At 37.8% G+C, this 19,878-nt stretch overlaps 1 protein-coding gene across 1 annotated transcript in view; it reads right to left on the bottom strand.

Annotated features, from left to right (window-relative positions):
• Positions 1-315: 315 nt before the first annotated feature.
• Positions 316-19,878, bottom strand: part of LOC150078404 (uncharacterized) — a 160,563-nt gene continuing 141,000 nt past the window's right edge. Inside the window, exon 10 of the mRNA XM_090384554.1 lies at positions 316-437. Within this exon, the coding sequence (XP_090240680.1) occupies positions 316-437 (122 nt within the window). The remainder of the gene's footprint in view (positions 438-19,878) is intronic.

Here is a 19,878-nt window from a genome sequence, read left to right as displayed (position 1 = left end):
ACACTGGAAAATAGTTACAGTATATGCAGCACATTTATAAAAGGTAATAACAATGTTTTGAAACGATCCATTACGTTAAATTTAAATTTTTGATGAATGCAAAAAATGTTAAATAGATAAAAACAACTTGCAGCTCTCACTCAATGCCTCATACTTATTGGCAGATTTACCAAGTAGTAATTAACTAAATTTTCTAATAGCATTATATATATATTACAAGTCCAACAACAAAACTGTGGACAAATTATTTGGCAAAATGATTTAATATACAGTTTGCATATAACATAGGAAATTTATTGCTAAGATCGAAAACTGTCATACAAGGCGTGATTTTTTTGGTATATGTTGTATTTCTTGAGTATATTTTCCAATTTGTGACCAACCACCAGAATCAAAAGCAGATTCAATGTAATCTTCATCTTCATCATTATGATAATCTAAATGAAATAAACCATACAAAGTAAAAATTAAGTTTTCCCTCCAACCCCCCCCCCATAGCACTTCATAGAAAATATCAGATTTTACAGCAATGGGTCCCAAAACTTCTGAATTGGTATTCAAAGTTCACTGCACCTGCCCTCCATTTTTAAACCAAGAATTGGGAAATAGTGCTCTAGAAAATGCTGTATTTTACATATATCATAAATTCTATCAACTATTGCCTTAAAGTAAGAAATTGTGCTAGGAAAGTTTTTTTCAAATGAGTACATACTTACCATAAAGTAACCCATACAAAAATCCTAGAATATAGGTCACTTGTCATATGAGCAAAAGAAGGCAAACTTTCAAAAATTTTTAATGGGCACAAAGAAGGGAAGAAAAAAAAAAAATATATATATATATATACACACACAGTAGAATGTTGAAATAATGGCACATTGAGATCGGATGTATACATACAGTGCAGGTACCTTGCAGTGCCGAAAAAAAAAAAAAAAAGAAAATAAGTCATGTAATTACTGTATTTGTTTACGTTTGCCATTTTCAAAGTGAATACTGTACTGATATTACGGATTATAACGCAGTTTAACATTTATTTTAAATTAAAAACTCCTCACTATGGCTCGTAAAGTTAATAAACATCATACAGAGAAGAAAAGAACAACATTAAAGCTTAGTGATAAACTTGATATAATCCAAACTATTACGTTAGGGTCACCTGAAAAGTTAAAACATATACCCATGTGTATTATCTGTAAATTGAGTGTTTTATCTGGTCGATTTGACTGTTTTGCTGCACGAAAAACCCTTTCTGGGGGGGGAAAAAAAAAAAAAAAAAAAAACACTTTGCTATCTACACCTGAGACCCACGAATTCAGTTACGGAGTGAAAAAAAAGCCTATAAAAGTTCCTTGCATCATCGCTGGGATTCAAACCCAGGCCTTTTCCAGCTGGTGTGGGGAGGATGGTGGTGATATCACTGTGCTACCTGTGCAGACTAAAGTTGATATAATAAAGAAAATAGAATGGGGTGTAAGCAGAAGTTGTTGTTATTTGGATTTTAGGAGCATTAGCAACTAAGGCCATAATGCTCCAGGATATGCGGTGGTCATTCTCTGACCTTTCCGCATCCTCCGTATTTGGTGGTGACCGGCTCGATCACTAACCACGCCATTTTTATTTATTTATTTTTGCATTTTTTTTTTTTTTTTGGGAATTTTTTTATAATTCGAAAGTTTAAAATTGTCAGACAAAATTTATTGGCATCATACTGTGCTATGTATCATGCACTGTTCACGTGATTTAGGACAGTCTGAGACAATCAGTAATTAGTGCATCCTTATCAGAGATGAGAAAGATTCCCACCCTCAAAGTAGCCACTCGTGGATGTGGGTGGTAAAGGTTCATGAGGTGAAGCAATCAGCTGGTTGTTGTTTACATTATTTGCACATGTTGGAAATTTATTACACTAACATTTTTTTTTAATTGTGCTATTAATAAATTAATATCCGTGTGCAGTTTTTGCGTTATAAAGTTTTTAATTTAATAGAATAAAAAGATGCCATGTCTGGTAAAAGAAGTTCACTGAATCCTAGTGCAATATTTGGAAGATGGAATCTGGTGAAAGCTGCCCTAATGTGTGTAGGGCTATGAATATGCCTCCATCGACTATTACTACAACTATGAAGAATGCTAATAAAATAAAACAATCGATGCAAAATGGTAGGTAATATTTTTGGTGCCCAGAACTTAACCCTGTGATTTCTGATTGACTCCATAATATAAAGGGTTCCATTTGTGCCTTTCCCCCCAGGAACCTAACCCCAACAAATTCAAGGATACCTCTATTCCCAAGCCAAAATACTAATCATAACATGAGAGATGATGAAACAATCAATATCGGAGGCATTGTGCTGCTTGGAAACCCTTTTAATTTCATCCCATAAAGGTTTAAATGGGTTGGGAGTTCTCGACAGCCAACTATTAACATTTTCTTTCTTTCTTCAGGTGACAAAGGAAAGAGAAGCATGTATTTATTATGTTTAAATAATTTAGCATATTTTTGCAACAATAAATTAAGCATTCTTACAAAAATAATTAAAATGAACTTGCATGTAAACATTACAACAAACACCACAAATTTTCTAAGTTGTCAGAATTAGTTTCTGAGCTGAGAAAGACCTTTTGATATCAACGAATGTGGTCAGCCAGTATTTTGAACATAATGACAATAATCAAGAGACACCAGGAGAAAAGATTACACTGGTGTAATCTTTTCTCCTGGTGGAGAAAATGGAGAAATGACTTTCTCCATTTTTTCTTTCAATTTAGCTCCATATTTGCCTGATACTGATTGCAGGTTGTTATAAGAGATAGTATTACTCCCTCTGGTTGCCTCTTGAACATGCTGCTGTAAAAAACAATCACCTAATAAATTCACAAAAGTCTTTCTAGTGTGCGAGTGACCAACCCACAAGTTCCAGTCAATATCTGGGAAGTTAAAATCCTCCATTATAAAACAATCCAATTTACTGGCCCACTCTTATTTCACTGTACAGTTGTTTGTTGTACTCGTCAGAGTCATTAGGCCTATAATATACTCCTACTCAATTTTGTTTTCCCAGTGCTTATGTCAACACCAAACTGACTCAACATTGCACTGCCCACCCACAACAATCGGATGCACTTCCTTAGATTTTGTGTTTCTTAACTAACAGCATAATTCCTCCTCCCTTTCTATGCACATTGTAATTCCCAAATTCCAATTCTGTATTCCTTGTACAATCTTCACACCAACTTAAGATTCAAGTTGTTTGTTTGTTTGTTATTTGGTTTTTAGGAGCATTAGCAACTAAGGCCATATTGCTCTGGGATATGCGGTGGTCATTCCCTGACTTTTCCGCATCCTCCGTATTTGGTGGTGACGGGCTCGAACCCCGGTTCGCACTATTGCTCCTTCCCACCTGGCTACGGAGGCGCCAAGATTCAAGTAAATAAGCATCAAGAATTTTGATCTCTTTGTATAAGGCAATGGTTAGGCCACATCTTGAGTACTACATAAAGGTCTGGAAAGTTTAATTTGTGGAAGGATGTGGATTTGTTAAAATGGATGCAAAGAAAAGCAATGAGATTTTTGAGTGAACAAAAGGGTGCTCTTACAAGAAAAGGCTTCAGTTCAGTAAACTGCAGTGCTTGGATGAGGCACCTGTGATGAGATCTGATTTGAGGTGTTTAAGGCTTTGAATGATTGAGTAAGCTCAGCGTTCATGGAATATTTCTTCTTGCTTAGACTACACACGAGGTGATACAAATTCAAATTGAGGAATCGTTGTAGGATAGGTGGAAGTAGTTTTAATAAATTCAAGGAAGAACAACTAATACCAGCTAGACTGGCTGAATATTTTCTCACACTGAGCACTGCTATAAGGAATTGTAAGACTGCTAAGCATATAGTTTGTTATATTTCAAGTTTACTTGTGTACTTGTTAGTTCCCCAGTGAAGGAAGGAACCACTGTAGATCAGTTTTCTTTTCTTCTTTTAAATACATATATATAACAGCATATGGTAGGTTTCACATTGAAACTTACTGAACTGATGCCACAGATCTTATTGCTCATTAATTCTTTATCTTTAATGACATCAAGTAAAATGAAAAATATTTATCCATGAAAATTTCAACCCAATTTCTCTATATTTTTGCAAAACAATTTTTCACAAGGAAATAATAAATAAAACTACGTTAAAATTGGATTTTTTAAAAAAAATTTTGTGAATTTCTAAATTGAATTTTTACATATCAGTTTTCCACTTGATAAAATTTGTGCTGCCTCATCATTTTTCAACTGAAGCTTGTGCAACATGTAGTCATATGTAACCATAAAGTACTTCCTCACTAAGCAAAAGAACAGTTTTTTTTTTTTTTGACTCTCCATGACCCTGGTAGTAGAAATGCCTATGATTAAGACAGAATCATCATTCTGATTTAGTCTGCTATGGTAATCAATAAATTTCCAAAATGGAAGTGGAAGAGTTAAAAACTGTTGGTAAAATAAATTTGCACACAACATTCTTCAACTGTTGTTGTTTTTGGGGGTTTTGGCACAAGGGCCTCTTAATGATTTTCTTTTGACTAATTCTACATGTTATTATGATCAGAGACAATTATACAAATTTATGCATTTCAAATAGTTAAACAGTTCTCTGAAATTTCCATCATTGGCAAGAATGATAAAATGAAGGGTTCCTGCAAGTTGGATAGGGAGCTAAAGCTTGATTTTTGGATAGCTGATTGTTGGAGACATTCAATGAGAATATGCTTTATTGTTAGTTGCAACTGGCAAAAGAAACAGAGGATTCCCTCCATTAAGCAAATACAGATGAGTTGGATGAGAATGGCCAATGCAGTAGTAGTAGTGGCACTTGATGCAAGAAAGCTAGTGTGGGAGCTTATGCAGCATCAGCCAAAAAAAAAAAAAAAAATCACACCATACCCTCCAATTGCCTGTCCAGTTCCTCCTTAAATTTATTTAACCTATCAACTTCCACAACGACAGATGGAAGTTTGTTCCAGCAATTAACCACCCGCTGGCTAAAGGCAAATTTCCGCACATCTATTCTACATCTATCCTTTCTTAATTTGAACTTATGTCCCCGTAGGTTCGTCAGAATTTTTGTCTTGTCAGAATCACTTCTTGCTGCTTCTGAACCTAGATGCACACAACTATGGCTCTTTTTTGTTATCTGCAGCAGTCTATTACTGATTTGAGTTTATCAGAGTTGAGACCATTTTCTACATGTTGTTTTAATAATGGATTTGTAGTAAATGTAGGGTACTTTCAGTTGACAGAAAGATAGAGTGTTGCAATGTTTAGCAGCGTCATCTGCACATTTATTACCTGAGATACCAACATAACTGTAATCCAGCAGAAGGTAACCATCTTGTTGGCTGTTTGATAGTGACATAATTTTGAGCAAATCTCTTTAAGAATGGGATGAGAGAGAGAGAGAGAGAGAGAGAGAGAGAGAGAGAGAGAGAGAGAGAGAGAAAAGTACATTGAATGGCAGTGATTGCACTTAAGGAATCTGTATATATCAGAGACTGCTTGGTATGGTTGTTGTTTATGTCATCTAGAGCTGGCTTTATTGCAAACAATTCTGCAGTATAAATACTGCATTCAATAGCAAGAGACAGCTACTGAGAAGGTGGAAGAAACTGCTGCAGCACCTACAAGCTGAATCTGTTTTTTGTCATCAGAATAGATATGTACTTTCTCTGAGTTTTATAAGTAATATGTTTTATGAGCTGTTGAAAACTTGTTTGCTAAGTAGGATTTTCCCCATCTTATAAAAAAATTTTTGGAGTAATGATTTCAATATGTGTATGTGAAATATACTAGACTGAAGAGCTATGCTGGGATAATGTAAAAAAAAAACAAAAAAAAACACAAGCAAATCGTTTTTTCAAGTCAGAAGAATGAAACACGAACAGACTTTCAATATGTGCAAGGATAACAACCCTAGAATTATTAGCTTGCTTAGACTGTTTAGGATTGTGTTTACCAGAAGTTCTTTTCTGAAGTCCAGTCTGTCTTCCTTCAAAATTTCTGACACTGTTCTACCAGCCTGGTTGCACTTTTAACTAAAAAAAAAAAGCCCACATGTGTACACACACACATGCTTCCAAATCTTTTTTTACTTCAGTGACATGCATCAGTTGAAATTGTTAAAATATATCTTTCCTTTTAGCACTTTTCTTTTTAGATAGTAGCAATTGTCTATGATGGGTTCATTCTCTTTCACAGGAAGGCATTTAGTTCCCTTTCAGCACACAAATTAATAATATGACAAGGAGAGCCTATTATCATAGTGCTCAAACTCAACCTCTTTTAATGGTAGGTGGCATGTGATGCAAGAAAGCAAGTGTATGAGCTTATGCAGCATCAGCCAAAAAAAAAAAAAAAAAATCACACCATTCCCTACAAATGCCTGTCCAGTTCCTCCTTAAATTTATTCAACCTATCAAACTTCCACAATGACAGATGGAAGTTTGTTCCAGCAATTAACCACCTGCTGGCTAAAGGCAAATTTCTGCACATCTATTCTACATCTGTCTTTTCTTAATTTGAATTTATGCCCCCTTAGGTTCGTAATCTCCCTGTACTCTTAACTTTTAGGCCTACTATGACAGGGTTGTTATCAACACTGTGCTAGACAGTTTTTGAAGAAATCCCCTGTGATTTCAGATTATTCAGGTGTTCAATGTTGTGCCCTGTAAAATTATCTTGCAATGTTGGCCACTGGGAGCAAGCTGCTTTTGATTTGACTTTTTTTTTTTTTTTTAATAATTACAAAAGATCACCACAATGGGATATAGTTTGGAATCACTTTGATTACTAGCATCTATAGCAATCAAAAACCGTTTTTCAAAGCCACCACTAGCCCCTCCTCCATGCAGTTTCAATGCATGGAGAAGGGGGTAGTGATACCCATTCATTGTTTTGATTATTCCCCAACTGTGTTTTTGCAATTTTGATATGGAAAAACATTTCTGAACAATGTGCCTGCACGATCAGCATAACTCATAGGAAGATTGTGCTCTTCCTATGAGAAATGATGCAAATATGACATTGTCATCACTGTGAAATGATATGTGTATTTTTGCATTTCTTTCTATGCACTGAATACTGCCATTTATCTGTTTGCATTTTCTGCCACTTGAAATTGAAAAATCACAGTTACCTATGGTATACAAGGCAAGCATGTTACCTCTTTCAGACTATGACACATGGAAAATCTTGCATATGTGTCTTCTGAAATTTTACATTGTATTTCTTTGGCATCTTATTAAAAGACATTTCAATTAGCTTCACAATATAAAGTACTTTTTTTTTTTTTAATTTATTTATTTACCAGAGTGTTCCTGCCAAATTTGAGCAATGTCATTGTATATTTACAATACTGTATACAGTAGACTTTCAGAAGAATGGCACCTTCAGGGATTCAAGGTGCTGTTATTTAGATTTTTTCCATTATCTAGAAAGTTTTATTTTTAATATATTTAATAGAGAAATAATGAGGCTAAATAAGAAATAGAGAGATTAAGATTGCAATTTTGTTAACTGCACATAAAAAAAACTGACATTTTGATGATCTATTGTTATATTCTGCCATTAATACACTACCTATGCTCAGTTCTATTTTCTTTATTATATCAAGTTAGTCTGCATGGTAGTATCGTCATCATCTCCCCCATACTGGGTGGAAAAGGCCAGGTTCGAATCCTATTGATGACGCAAGGAACTTTTATGGGCTTTTTTTTCACTCCATGGCTGAATCTGTCAGTTTCAGGCATACACAGCAAATTCTCCCCCCCCCCGCCCCCAGAAGCTGGGGTTTTTCGTCCAGAAAAACAGGCAAATGGACCAGATAACACACTCAATTTACAGACACAATACACATGGGTATATGTTTTAACTTTTCAAGTGACCTAACGTAGTAGTTTGGATTATATCAAGTTTGTCACTAAGCTTTAATGTTGTTCTTTTCATCTCTGTATGAGGGGTTTTTAATTTAAAATAATTGTAAAACGGCGGTATAATCTGTGATATCAGTACAGTATTCACTTTGAAAATGGTGAACGTAACAAAAACAACGTTCTACTGTGTACAGTAACACAGACACAATTCATAGTATCACACACAGAAAATGTAAATTTGTAGGTAACATGTAGGTAAAAATGAAGGTAACAGTGTTCAAAGTTCGTCTGCACAAGACACCCTCTCGTTGTCATTTCTGAAATGATTTGGGCATCATTGCCCACACAAGGTAAACTTTCACCTATAATCAGAATAGTACTGCACATATCCTACTGAAATCCATTCTAATGATCAGCCAACCTGGTTATGTTCCAGTCAGTCACAAGACCTCATCACACAATGCAACAATTAATTTCCTTGCTCTTCTATCTGTAAAAAGATTAACAGTCTTCGAAATACCTGGACAGCAAACTTTTGGAATGATTTGAAATCTGCCCTTGTTCCTATACATAACAGAAAGAAAAATTCTTTCATAAGAACTAGGATTAAAAATAAATAAACAAATATATTGTTTATTTATTTTTAATGAATATCTGCATTTTCCTTTGTATGAGAAATGTGGTGGTAGGCATAGTTATTGTAATTATCTGAGCACTACTACAGAACAGATACACTTGTCAATATTCCTATTAGAATTAGAATGGCCAAAAGATAAAAGCAGACTTATTTGCATATGAGAATAGGGGGAGGGAATCCAATCAATCACACTTTTTACTAATATCCAAAAGCAACCATCCATTTCCACTTTTGTAAGTAATTTATTCCAATAATCTCTCCTACCTGAGAATATACTTCCTTTATTCACTTTATCTGTCCCCCTTCTTCAGAGCTTTAAGTAAATCTGTTTCCATATTAACAATAATTATTTCATAAGAGTCACAATTTAGTTACCTTATTTCAATCCTTTCTAGAAGCCTCTCCATTTTTTTGGTGTAGCATTCCAGATTTTTTGATTTTTTTGATTTGGTAGTTGTTGGCGCATCGGCTTCTATGGCCATATTGCACCTCCCAAGGTTTTTGCAGTACTTTGATCCAAGCCCGAGGCGGGAATTGAACCCGCGACTTTGGGTTGCCGGGCAGGTACTTTACCCACTCGGCTAGCCCGGTCGGCGTAGCATTCCAGAAATAAATATAATATTCCAAGTATGGCTCACCAATGCCTTATACAGAAATATTGGCATCCCTTTCCCTACTTGCAAAAGTCCAATAAATCACTGATAAGGTACCATTGGCACTCTTGGTAGTATGTCTACGATATGATAAGCTTCATATATCTTAGCCCCCCCCCCCAAATCTTTTTCATCACAAATTAGTAACTCATGAATTAGCACTTTCGGTTCAATATCTTACATTTGGCAGTATTTGATATTCTTCACATCACATTTGTAATAAATCCAAGTCAATCTGAAGCAACATAGACTAGTTCTGATTAACTAGTCCTTGAGGCTGTTGCAGACATCCTTTCAGATATGCCAGACAAGCTGTGCTTGTTATCTGGGAGTCTAAAATGCTGATGGAACTGATATTTGGGTGACACTCAAGTCAAGTGGACCTAATTTAGGTGAAGTCTGGATGGTCTGTGACAGCCAAATCCTCTGCTTGCACCTTCACGATTGTGGGACTGTTAGTAATTATAATCCCCATCCGCAAGCACGCTGTGGGTGACCACCCAGGTGTGAACCAAGGTAAGCAGGACTTGAGGTGTGGCGCCCACACACAGAGGAATGCCACCCCTCTGTGTTATCAGGCAATACTAGGTGGTAGATGATTCTCATCAACCGGTGCAATACCACCACTTTACTTATTGGAGGTTTGAAGGGTGGAACCCATGTTTAGTCTCCAGAGCAAAGTTCCAGTCAACCCTCCCCATCCCTTCCATCATACAGTACGATTGATGTCCTTTGAAGTTATGATGAACACTATGGCTAGATCCAAACTTCCTTACATTTCGAGAGTACAGCTATAAAACGGTGTTCGCAGGCCGACTGCTAGTTAGTACACCGGACCAAACCTATTGGTAACTCTCTAGGAGGCTTCCAGATCAGCTAGTGTATAAATTTGCTGCCTCTACTCTACCAGATAGTGACTGGAGGGAGTCAGAGTATGTAGGGGCATTGTCGAGGCCACATTATGTTAAGTATCTGGGTATATTCTTATCATGTGTACGCCATATCCAATAATTTTATTACTTTAGAGAGCATGTCCCCCCCACCCACTTTTTCTTACTACTGAATACACCATGAATTGTCAAACTAATAGAGCAAACTTATCTGCAAAAATATCTAAACCTCATAAACACTTCCTAGGAAATGAACTAGGAAGTTCATTTCACAAATATGTGGTCTCAGTTCTAATCGCAATTATGTCCATTTCCACTTACAGTATCCAAAAATTTCATTACTTCATACAGCATGTCCTCCCCCCCGCCCCGAAACACATTTTCTTACTACTGAATACACCATGAATTGTCAAACGAATGGAGTAAACTTATCTGTGAAAATATCTAAATCACTTGGTATTATGTCCATTTCCACTTACAGTCTGCCACACTCCATGTACTTTTGCTGACAGAATCTCAGTTATTGGTTGATTCAACCACTGCTCATCTCAGCTGCCCAAATTATTTGCTGTATTACTCCTTTCGCCTCAAACGTGGTACTTGTGCATATATCCATTCCAATATTCCCTGTCAGAGACTTGGTAATTTTGAATTTCCTCTTTTCAATCTTCTCTAGCTTAAAATCTCTCTACCTCATTCTTTCAAATTCATCTGTTGTCTCTCTTGTTCTCCCAAATCCACTAATCATATGGAGCTCTTTGACTTCCTCTCTTTGCAGCTTGACTTTCTCCAGTCCAACTTTCCTAACAGCGAGGTAATTTTCCTTGGTGATTTTAATGTTCACAACTCCAGCTGGCTTCCGTTTTCTAGTCACACTGACCCAGCTGGTTGTGATGGCGAGGCTTTTGCAATTACTAATGACCTCGCACAGACTGTTCATTTACCTACAAGAGTACCGGACAATCCTACCCATACAGCCAACGCGCTTGATCTTTTTCTCATAAAAAACCCTTCTAAATATATGGTCAAAGTGAGTGGTCCTTTAGGCACCTCAGACCACAACTTGGTGATTATCTCTAATGGAGCCTTTATCTCATGTTTATTCCTAACCTCGTGTTCTTTTGGCATTTGGTGGAGTGTGGAATCGTTTATTCCACACTCCACCTTTAAATCTTGTCCTTAATCTGTTGTTATTTGATTTTTTTTAGGAGCATTAGCAACTAAGGCCATATTGCTCCGGGATATGCGGTGGTCATTTCGTGACCTTTCCGCATCCTTCGTATTTGGTGGTGACGGGCTCGAACCCCGGTCTAATCAAGAAGCGTGTGTGCTACGCACTGCTGCTCCTTCCCACCTGGATCGGAGGCGCTGTCCTTAATCTAAACCTTGGTTTTCTAATAAATGTGCTAAGGCTGTTTAAGAGAAGAGTGTTGCATATAGTAGTAATTGGCCTGTTTCCAATTCTTCAGTTTCATTTTCTGCCTACACCAGAGCTCACAACAATTGTAAAGCAGTCCAAACTAGATTTTGAACTGGCTAAGAGTAGAAAACTTACTTCTTGCACTAATTAGCATTAGCATTAGTAGAGGCATTTGATGCAAGAAAGCAAGCTTATGCAGCATCATCCAAAAAAAAAAAAAAATAAATAAAGTAAAATAAATAAATAAAAAATAACCACTTCCACTTCACCCCTCTGTTCGTTCGAAATACCTGTCCAGCTGAGCCTTAAACTTATTTAGGCTATCAACTTCCACGACAAGGGATGGAAGTCTGTTCCACCTACCAACCACCCGCTGGCTAAAGGCAAATTTCCGCAAATCTATCCTACATCTGTCTTTCCCCAATTTGAATTTATGTGCTCTCAGGTGATTATTCTGAGCAAGAGGAAGAATCCCATCAGCATTGAGCATGCTCAAACCATTCAAGGCTTTGTACACCTCTATCAGATCACCTCGCTGGTGCCTAGTCTCCAGACACTGTAATTCGCAAAACTTAAGCCTTTCTTCGTAAGAGCACCCCTTTGTTCCATTCACTAATCTTGTTGCCCTTCTCTGTACTCGTTCCAGCAGCTCTACATCCTTCTTGAAATGAGGCCTCCAGGCCTGTATACAGTACTCTAGGTGTGGCCTGACCATTGCCTTATACAAGGGAATGATCACCTCCTTATCCCTGCTAGAAAAATTCCTATATATCATTGACAATACACCATGAGCTACTCTTGCTGCCCGTCTGCACTGCTCAGAGAACTTCATATCTGCCTGCACAATTACCCCCAGGTCCTTTTCATTCTCTACCACTGTCAGTGTAGTATCACAGATTTGATACGTTGCTCTGGGGTTGCTGTTTTCCATATGTAGTACTTTACATTTGTCAATGTTAAACTTCATTTGCCACCTCTCAGCCCATCTGCTCAACCTTTCCAGATCCTGTTGCAGCAGCATAGTGTCAGTAGTGTCCTTGACAACCCTGCCAACCTTCGTATCGTCTGCAAACTTGGACATTAAGCTTGATATACCATCATCAATATCATTTATAAATACAGAAAACAATAAAGGACCCAATACTGAACCCTGAGGGACTCCACTAATAACATTAGACCACAATGAGCAATGTCCATTGATTACCACTCTCTGTCTTCTCTCCCTCAACCACCCCTTTATCTATAGCAGCAATTTGCCTCCAATGCCACACTGCTCCAATTTGTGCAGCAGTCTTCCATGTGCAACAGTATCAAAAGCCTTTCTAAGATCCAAGTATATAATATCAAAGTTATTCCCTGCATCCAGTTCTTTTGTGACTGCATCACAGTATCCAATCAAATTGGTCAGGCAAGACTTCCCCTTAACAAAACCATGCTGTGTCCGAGCTATAACTGAAGTCTTGTCTAGATGATCCTGCAGTGCTTCTTTAACCAGTGCCTCCATTAATTTTCCGGGAACAGAAGTTAAACTCACAGGTCTATAATTACTTGTGTCAGCCTTTGATCCTCCCTTGTGAATTGGGGTCACATTTGCACATCTCCAGTCCATGGGTACCTCCCCTGAGTCCAAGGAAGCTCTCATAATTATGGCTAAGGGTTTGCTTACTTCCTTTGCTGCCTCCTTTAATATAACTGGATAGATCCCATCCACCCCAGGTGCCTTTCTTGTGTTTATCTTCAACAATTTCTCCTCTACTTTACTTTCAGTTATTACAAGATTCTCTAGCTTACTGCTAGAGTTGAACACACCTCTGGCATTCCCCTCGCTGAATAACTCCTCATGTGAGAATGTCGATGCAAAATATTCATTTAGTTTGTTAGCTACCTGAGCAGGGTCATCAACAGTTGACCCATCGATATCAAGTGGACCAATCTGATTCATCCCCTTCCTTCTAGAGTTTACATAAGTAAAGAACTCTTTGCTGTTTTTCTTCGCATCCTTGCCAAGGATCTCTCGTAATCTGCCTTCGCCTGCCTAACCTCCTTTGTAACTTGGTTACAGATCAACTTGTATCTATCATAGGCTTCTGTGTCACGTGATAATTTATATGTATCCCATGCATTTTTCTTCTCTGCCATATGCCTCATTAGTTCATCTGACATCCATTTGGGCCTAAACCTTGAACAATATTTCTTAGTTGGTATGTAAAGCCTAGTAGCTTCCAAGTTCTTTGAATGCTTCTCATTTTGAATTTTCTGTTGGTAACACATCAGTTGATCCCACTGTATAGAATTTAAATATTCTCTCAGTTCATCGTAGTCGCCTTTACGAAAGCAATACCCCTTCCCTTTACCCCTAATGGTAGTTACCTCTTTGAGTAACTCCCACTTCAGAACACTGTGATCTCTGCCACCTAATGGTTCATTTATCTGCAGATTCTTAATGCATGAAGAATCACTACTGATAATCAAATCAAGAGTATTACTCCCTCTAGTTGCCTCCCGAACATGCTGATGTAGAAAACAATCATCCAATAAATCCACAAAAGCCTTGCTAGTGTGTGAGTGACCAGCTCCCAAATTCCAGTCAATATCTGGGAAATTAAAATTTCCCCATTATAAGACTCTCTGATTTACTGGCCCACTATTTCTCTGTACAGTTTCTTATTATACTCATCACAGTCATTAGGCCTATAGCACACTCCTACTCTCAATTTTGATCTCCAATGCTTATGTCACACCAAACTGACTCGACACTGCACTGTCCAGCGATGTCGACTGGCTTCACTTCCTTGGATTTTATGTGTTTCTTAACTAATAGCATAACCCCTCTTCCCTTCCTATCCTGTCTATCCTTTCTGTAGACATTGTACTCCCCAAATTCCAGTTCTGCATTCCTTATATCTGTGTGACACCACGTCTCTGAAATACCAGCAATATCTGCCTTTGATGTTTTGAGCAATACCTCAAATTCATCAAATTTATTTACTAAACTCCTAGCATTGGTGTACACGCAAGTATACATGCACCTGCTCTTCCTCTTAGCCACCCTAACACAACCCATGTGTTCACTTGTACCCCTATGATTCCCAGCAGTCTCTGAAATATCCTGCATCTTATTTTCCAGGCTGCTGCTCATTCCAATAGAAGCAGTGCAAGAATCACTTTCTCCTCTGCCAGTGGCTACTGTTAATCTATTAATCCTTGAATCCCCCCAATCTAGCAGTTTTCCGACCCACCTAACACTGCCTCGATAGCATCAGCAAACATTCTTGCACCCTTTCTATTTAAGTGTATCCCATCCCTGTAGAAGCAGTCTCTCCTGTTAACAAGTACAGACCAGGCTGAAAAAAATTCTACCCCTTGAGCCCTGCACAATCTTTCCAGGGCCGAATTGATCGACAGGGCTCTCATCATATACTCCCTCCTATCGTGTCTGGGCAGAATTGCAGACAAATTCAACCCTAATTCACGGCTTTTTTTGATCAGTGACCTGTACTTGTTAAGTAATTCCGCCGGTCTCCTACTCTTAATATCATTAGTGCCAACGTGTACAACTATATCACCTTTTGTGCCCTTAAAAGATGATATCCGCTCTACAACATCATCAACCTTTGCCCCTGGCAGACATACCCTGGTCCTGTTCCACCTATCCTTTTTACAAAGCATATTTCCCGTTTCCCTGACAATAGAGTCACCAACAACTACTAGTTCCTTTGGGACCAGCGCATTCTCCCTTGGGGGTTGCCGCTGTGTTGCGCGATGACCAAGTGCAAGCTCTGGCATTGGTGTGGGCAGCTGAGAGCTTGATGGGTCCCTCATTTGTAATCCTTCGAGGGCATCCACCCTGTCCTTCAAGCTCTCATATAGGCCCATAACAACGTTGAGTTGTCCACTGATTTCCTTACACTCCTTGCATCGCGCACATACAAAGACATCCCCATGGCAGTATCATGTCCCATACCTGACTGCTCCGCAAACATCAAGAAATAGTGCATCTTAAAAGGCTGTGATTCAGAGGGTAACTGCCCCCCTCAGTTCTCCTCTGAGCCACGGCATTCCCATTAGCTTGAGCCTTTTGCTTTGCTGCTCCGCTTTGAGTCATGATTTCGATTTACTTTCAATAAAATTTCAATTTCAGTACAAAATAAAATCCTTTTAATTAATTAAATTAATGGTAGGCAAGCATTCTGGTCTCTTGCCAAAGCTATTGGCCGCAACTTTTGCCCACCTCTGTCAAAACCTGATGGTTCTGTTGTCACTTCAGCCAAGGATATAGCTGACCTGCTAGCATCCCATTTTACTTCCAACTCATGTATCAAGAATCTTGGTAAAATACTTCCCGTGATTCCTAGCATGCTCCAATCAATGCCTCCTGTGGTCTTCCTCCACTCAGTTTCAAAACCTGCGCTACTGAACTTACTCCTGTTCTTTGCCGCCTTTTTTCACTTTCTTATTCCAAAGGTGTTTTTCCTTCTGCATGGAAATTTGCTCATATCCAGATCCAAAAAAGGGTGAAAAATTCCTCCCATCCAATTATTGTTCCATTGCAATTGTTCCATTGCAATTACTCTTTCTAAAGTAATGGAGAAATCAATTAATTATTAACTCTTAAACTATCTAGAAACCTTCCGTCTGATCAATGATCGCAAGTATGGATTCCGTCAGTGTCGATCCACTGGTGATATTCTGGCTTATGTTACCCATTTATGGACGAAATCAATGGAAAAGTTCGGTGAAACACAAGTAGTTGCTCTTGACATCTCAAAGGCTTTCAATCATGTTTGGCATAAAGGTCATTTAAACAAGTTTTCATCTTATGGTTTTCCAAGTTTTTTGTAATTGGTTATTCCGTTTTTCTCTCTGAGGTTGATGGTAGATGGTTCTCTGTCTTCTAACGTCTCCACTAATACTGATGTCCCCCAAGGTTCAGTTCTTTCCCCCACTCTTTTCCTCTTGTATATTAATGACCAGCTTCCATTGACTGGAAATCCTATTCATAGTTTTGCCGATGACAGCACATTGCATTCCACTTTCCATTTTGAGAAACCTTGTCCTGCTCAATCAGCTTCAACTTCTCGAAAATCTTCTACCAATTCCTTAAATGTTGATCTCCAGGTAATTCTCAAGTGGGGCAAAGACAACTTAGTTGATTTCAATCCTTCCAAAACTCAGTCTTGTCTTATATCTCACAAAAAGGATTCTTCTGCTCCTATGCTTGTCTTTGGTGACACCCCAATTTCTAGGCAAAATGATATATCTCTTTTGGAGATTACCCTGACTTCTAATCTCGCTTGGCACAAGCACATTACAAAGGTTGATTCCTCTGCATCTAAAAAACTTGGTTTTCTCTTTCGCTTGTGGCATGACTTTTCTTCTAAACAGCTGTTCACTTTGTACAAATCACAAATTCACCCTACCACGGAATATTGTTCCTACATCTGGGGCAGTGCCCCCAAAACCTCTCTTAGGCTTCTAGATTCCATTAGGGAGAGGGCAGTTAGGCTAATTAATGACTCATCTCTAACAGTCTCTCTCCACTCTCTGTCTCATAGACGTTCTGTTTCTGCTGCGTGCCTTTACTACAGATCCACGGGCAGTGTTCTTCTGAATGGGCTTCTGTAATTCCAGCTGTCTCTTTCAAAACAGTCCGAACCCATGCTGCCACCAACCAACATCCATTTACTGTCCAACTTCAAACTCACAGAACTACCTTTTCTTCCTCGTTTATTCATTCAACTGCCGTTTTCTGGAATGACCTTTACCTTCATACGTATTTCCTGAAAATTACAGTCTACACAAGTTAAAGTCTAATGTCAGCAAATATATTCTTTTGTCTTCTCAACCTCCGACCCATGCACGGTACTAAGTGCTATAGGTTCTAATACCTTGTGTTTGGAATTTTCATAAAAAAAAACAAAAACCTATCCTTCCAACTTTCAAATCATCTACAGTGTCAAACATATTAATAGCAACTTTCCAAATTTCAACCTATTTTGTGCATTTCTCACTCAAAAGTACTTTATATATATATGTGTGTGTGTGTGTGTGTGTGTGTGTGTGTGTGTGTGTGTGAGTGAACTATAGGCACAATGAAATCCATAGTCTTCTCTAAGAGCATCCTTTAATTTTGCCATTACAGGTGATTTAGCTCTTAAGGTGAATGTAAAAAGAAAGTGCTATTAATCTTAGGAACGTTAAAAAAAAAAACACTTAATAATAATAATAGCAATAAGAGCTTAATTGATGGTACTCACTTCAATTGCTCTGTTTAGTTACGTGGTATAGAAGTGGAAATGAATTAATTGAAGTTAAAATAAATAAAGACAGAATTGTTAAAAACCTGTAATTAAAATCTGCTCAAGGAAGAAGTGCACTTCCTCATCCCTGGTTGACATTTATAAAATATTAACATGAGAACTTGATGAAGCCAATAGTCACGACGAGCGACTTTCGTGAAAAACGCCTTCGGCTGGTAATGATAGGAGAAAAGGAATTATGTATTTAAAGAATTCATATGTTCCCATAATGCATTTCAAAACACGTGGGAACTTGACGTGCATAAGGTTCCAGACCGGTGAAGGGTTGTTGGAAGTTTGTAACTAGATCCTAATTTAATAATTGCGATGGCTGAATCGATTAGGGGATTGTGGTTGTGACAGTGCACGTGTTGTGTAAGTTTGGTTCCAGCTTGATTAGTTCTGAAGCTATTATGGTGGTAATAAGCACATGTACTGGAAGTTTTTGTGGTGCCATATTTTGCTGTAGTGCTCCTGATGTAGCATGCGTTACAACCGGATTGACATTATAATTAAAATTTATAACTTTGTTGTTGGCGCCTCCATAGCCAGGTGGGCAGGAGCAGCAGTGCACAGACACATGCTTCTTGATTAGACCGAGGTTCGAGCCCGTTACCACCAAATACGGAGGATATGACCACCTCATATCCCCGGAGCAATATGGCCTTAGTTGCTAATGCTCTGAAAAACCAAATAACAACAACAATAACATTGTTGATGTCACTTATTGGATATTCGTGTGTCTCTTTATATGTATTAAACATGGTCCCTAATTTATTATATGAAGAAAATATTAACATGTCTGTATTGGCGAGTCCACTGTGAAAGGGGAGGACAATGAATGTGTTTTGTTTGTTGTTCTGGTTGGTGCTATGATTATGTGGGTTATTGACATTATTTCTTGCAACGAAAAGTGCATGTTGAATTAGATTTGAAGGGTATTTCTATTTCCTAGCAATGAATTTCTTTGTAAGGTTCTGTAGTTCGGTGGATAAATCGTCCTGCAAAGAATTAAACTTAATGGTGTTGTAGATTTGATTGTAGAGAACGAACTTCTTTGTACTGAGTGGGTGATGCGATTGAAAATGTAAATATTTTCCTGTGCGTGTGTCTTTTCTATAAATTTTGGTTCCCAGCCTGGTGCCCATTTTATATATTGTCAGGTTAAGGAAGTTGATTTTATTGTCAGTTTCCATTTCAAGGATATATTTTAATCTTTCGTGTATCATACTGAATTTAATAAAAAGATTATCAATGGCGGCTCTGTTTCCTATTAATAACGTGTCGTCTGCATGTAGAGCTTAATACCCAAAGGAAAAGGTTGAAGTACTTGGTTTTTGATCGTGGCTAACTAGATTTCTGATAAGGGAGCTGAAATTCTTAATCCCATGGGGAGACTAAATATTTGGTCTTGAAAATGGAAGTGCCTAGCTTCCTATCCTAACTGTGGATAGAAACTACTGTTTCTATCCAGAGTGTTTCTTTTTCCTGCCCAAGGCTGAGCTGTAAATCGGAAAAAAAAAAATCTTTTTATAACAAGTTTATTCATGTACATAAACTAATATCAACTTAAGCAAAAAAATAAAAAAATAATAATAATAAATAAATAAAATTGTGTCCAAGTCTATAAATAAAAATCAAGCATTCAATCAGTGTGCCACTACTGAATAATTGTTAATTTCATGTTTATGTTTAACAGCATTTGCATTACAGGTGGTCATTCCTATTTGCAGTGCTTGGTGCATTTTGAACTCTGATATGTGTTCCAGCACATCACGCCTAGTGCTGTTTTATGCATAAAGGCAGCAAATTTGTTAAAAGCAATTAAGTACCACATACCCTCCTTACATGCTGGAATCTGATTTCACCTGGTGTAGTACAAGTCCATAATCAGCATATAGCAAGTAAATTATCCATAATATGAGGCAAACACATGTACTTGTCTATTCAAGTCACCCAAAGAGGTTTATTTTGAAAACATTTCTCCATTTTTTTTTTTTTTTTTTTGTGTCTATCTCCACTGTAGTTTTATTTGTGTTCAAAATAGGTCTCTCATTGCCATT

This window comes from Mastigoproctus giganteus, chromosome 11 (assembly GCF_048544385.1).
Source record: "Mastigoproctus giganteus isolate SK-2022 chromosome 11, ASM4854438v1, whole genome shotgun sequence".
In the NCBI taxonomy this organism is placed as follows: domain Eukaryota; kingdom Metazoa; phylum Arthropoda; class Arachnida; order Uropygi; family Thelyphonidae; genus Mastigoproctus; species Mastigoproctus giganteus.
The sequence above is the reverse complement of the archived record's forward strand: the minus strand, read 5'-3'. Positions and strand labels throughout refer to the sequence as shown.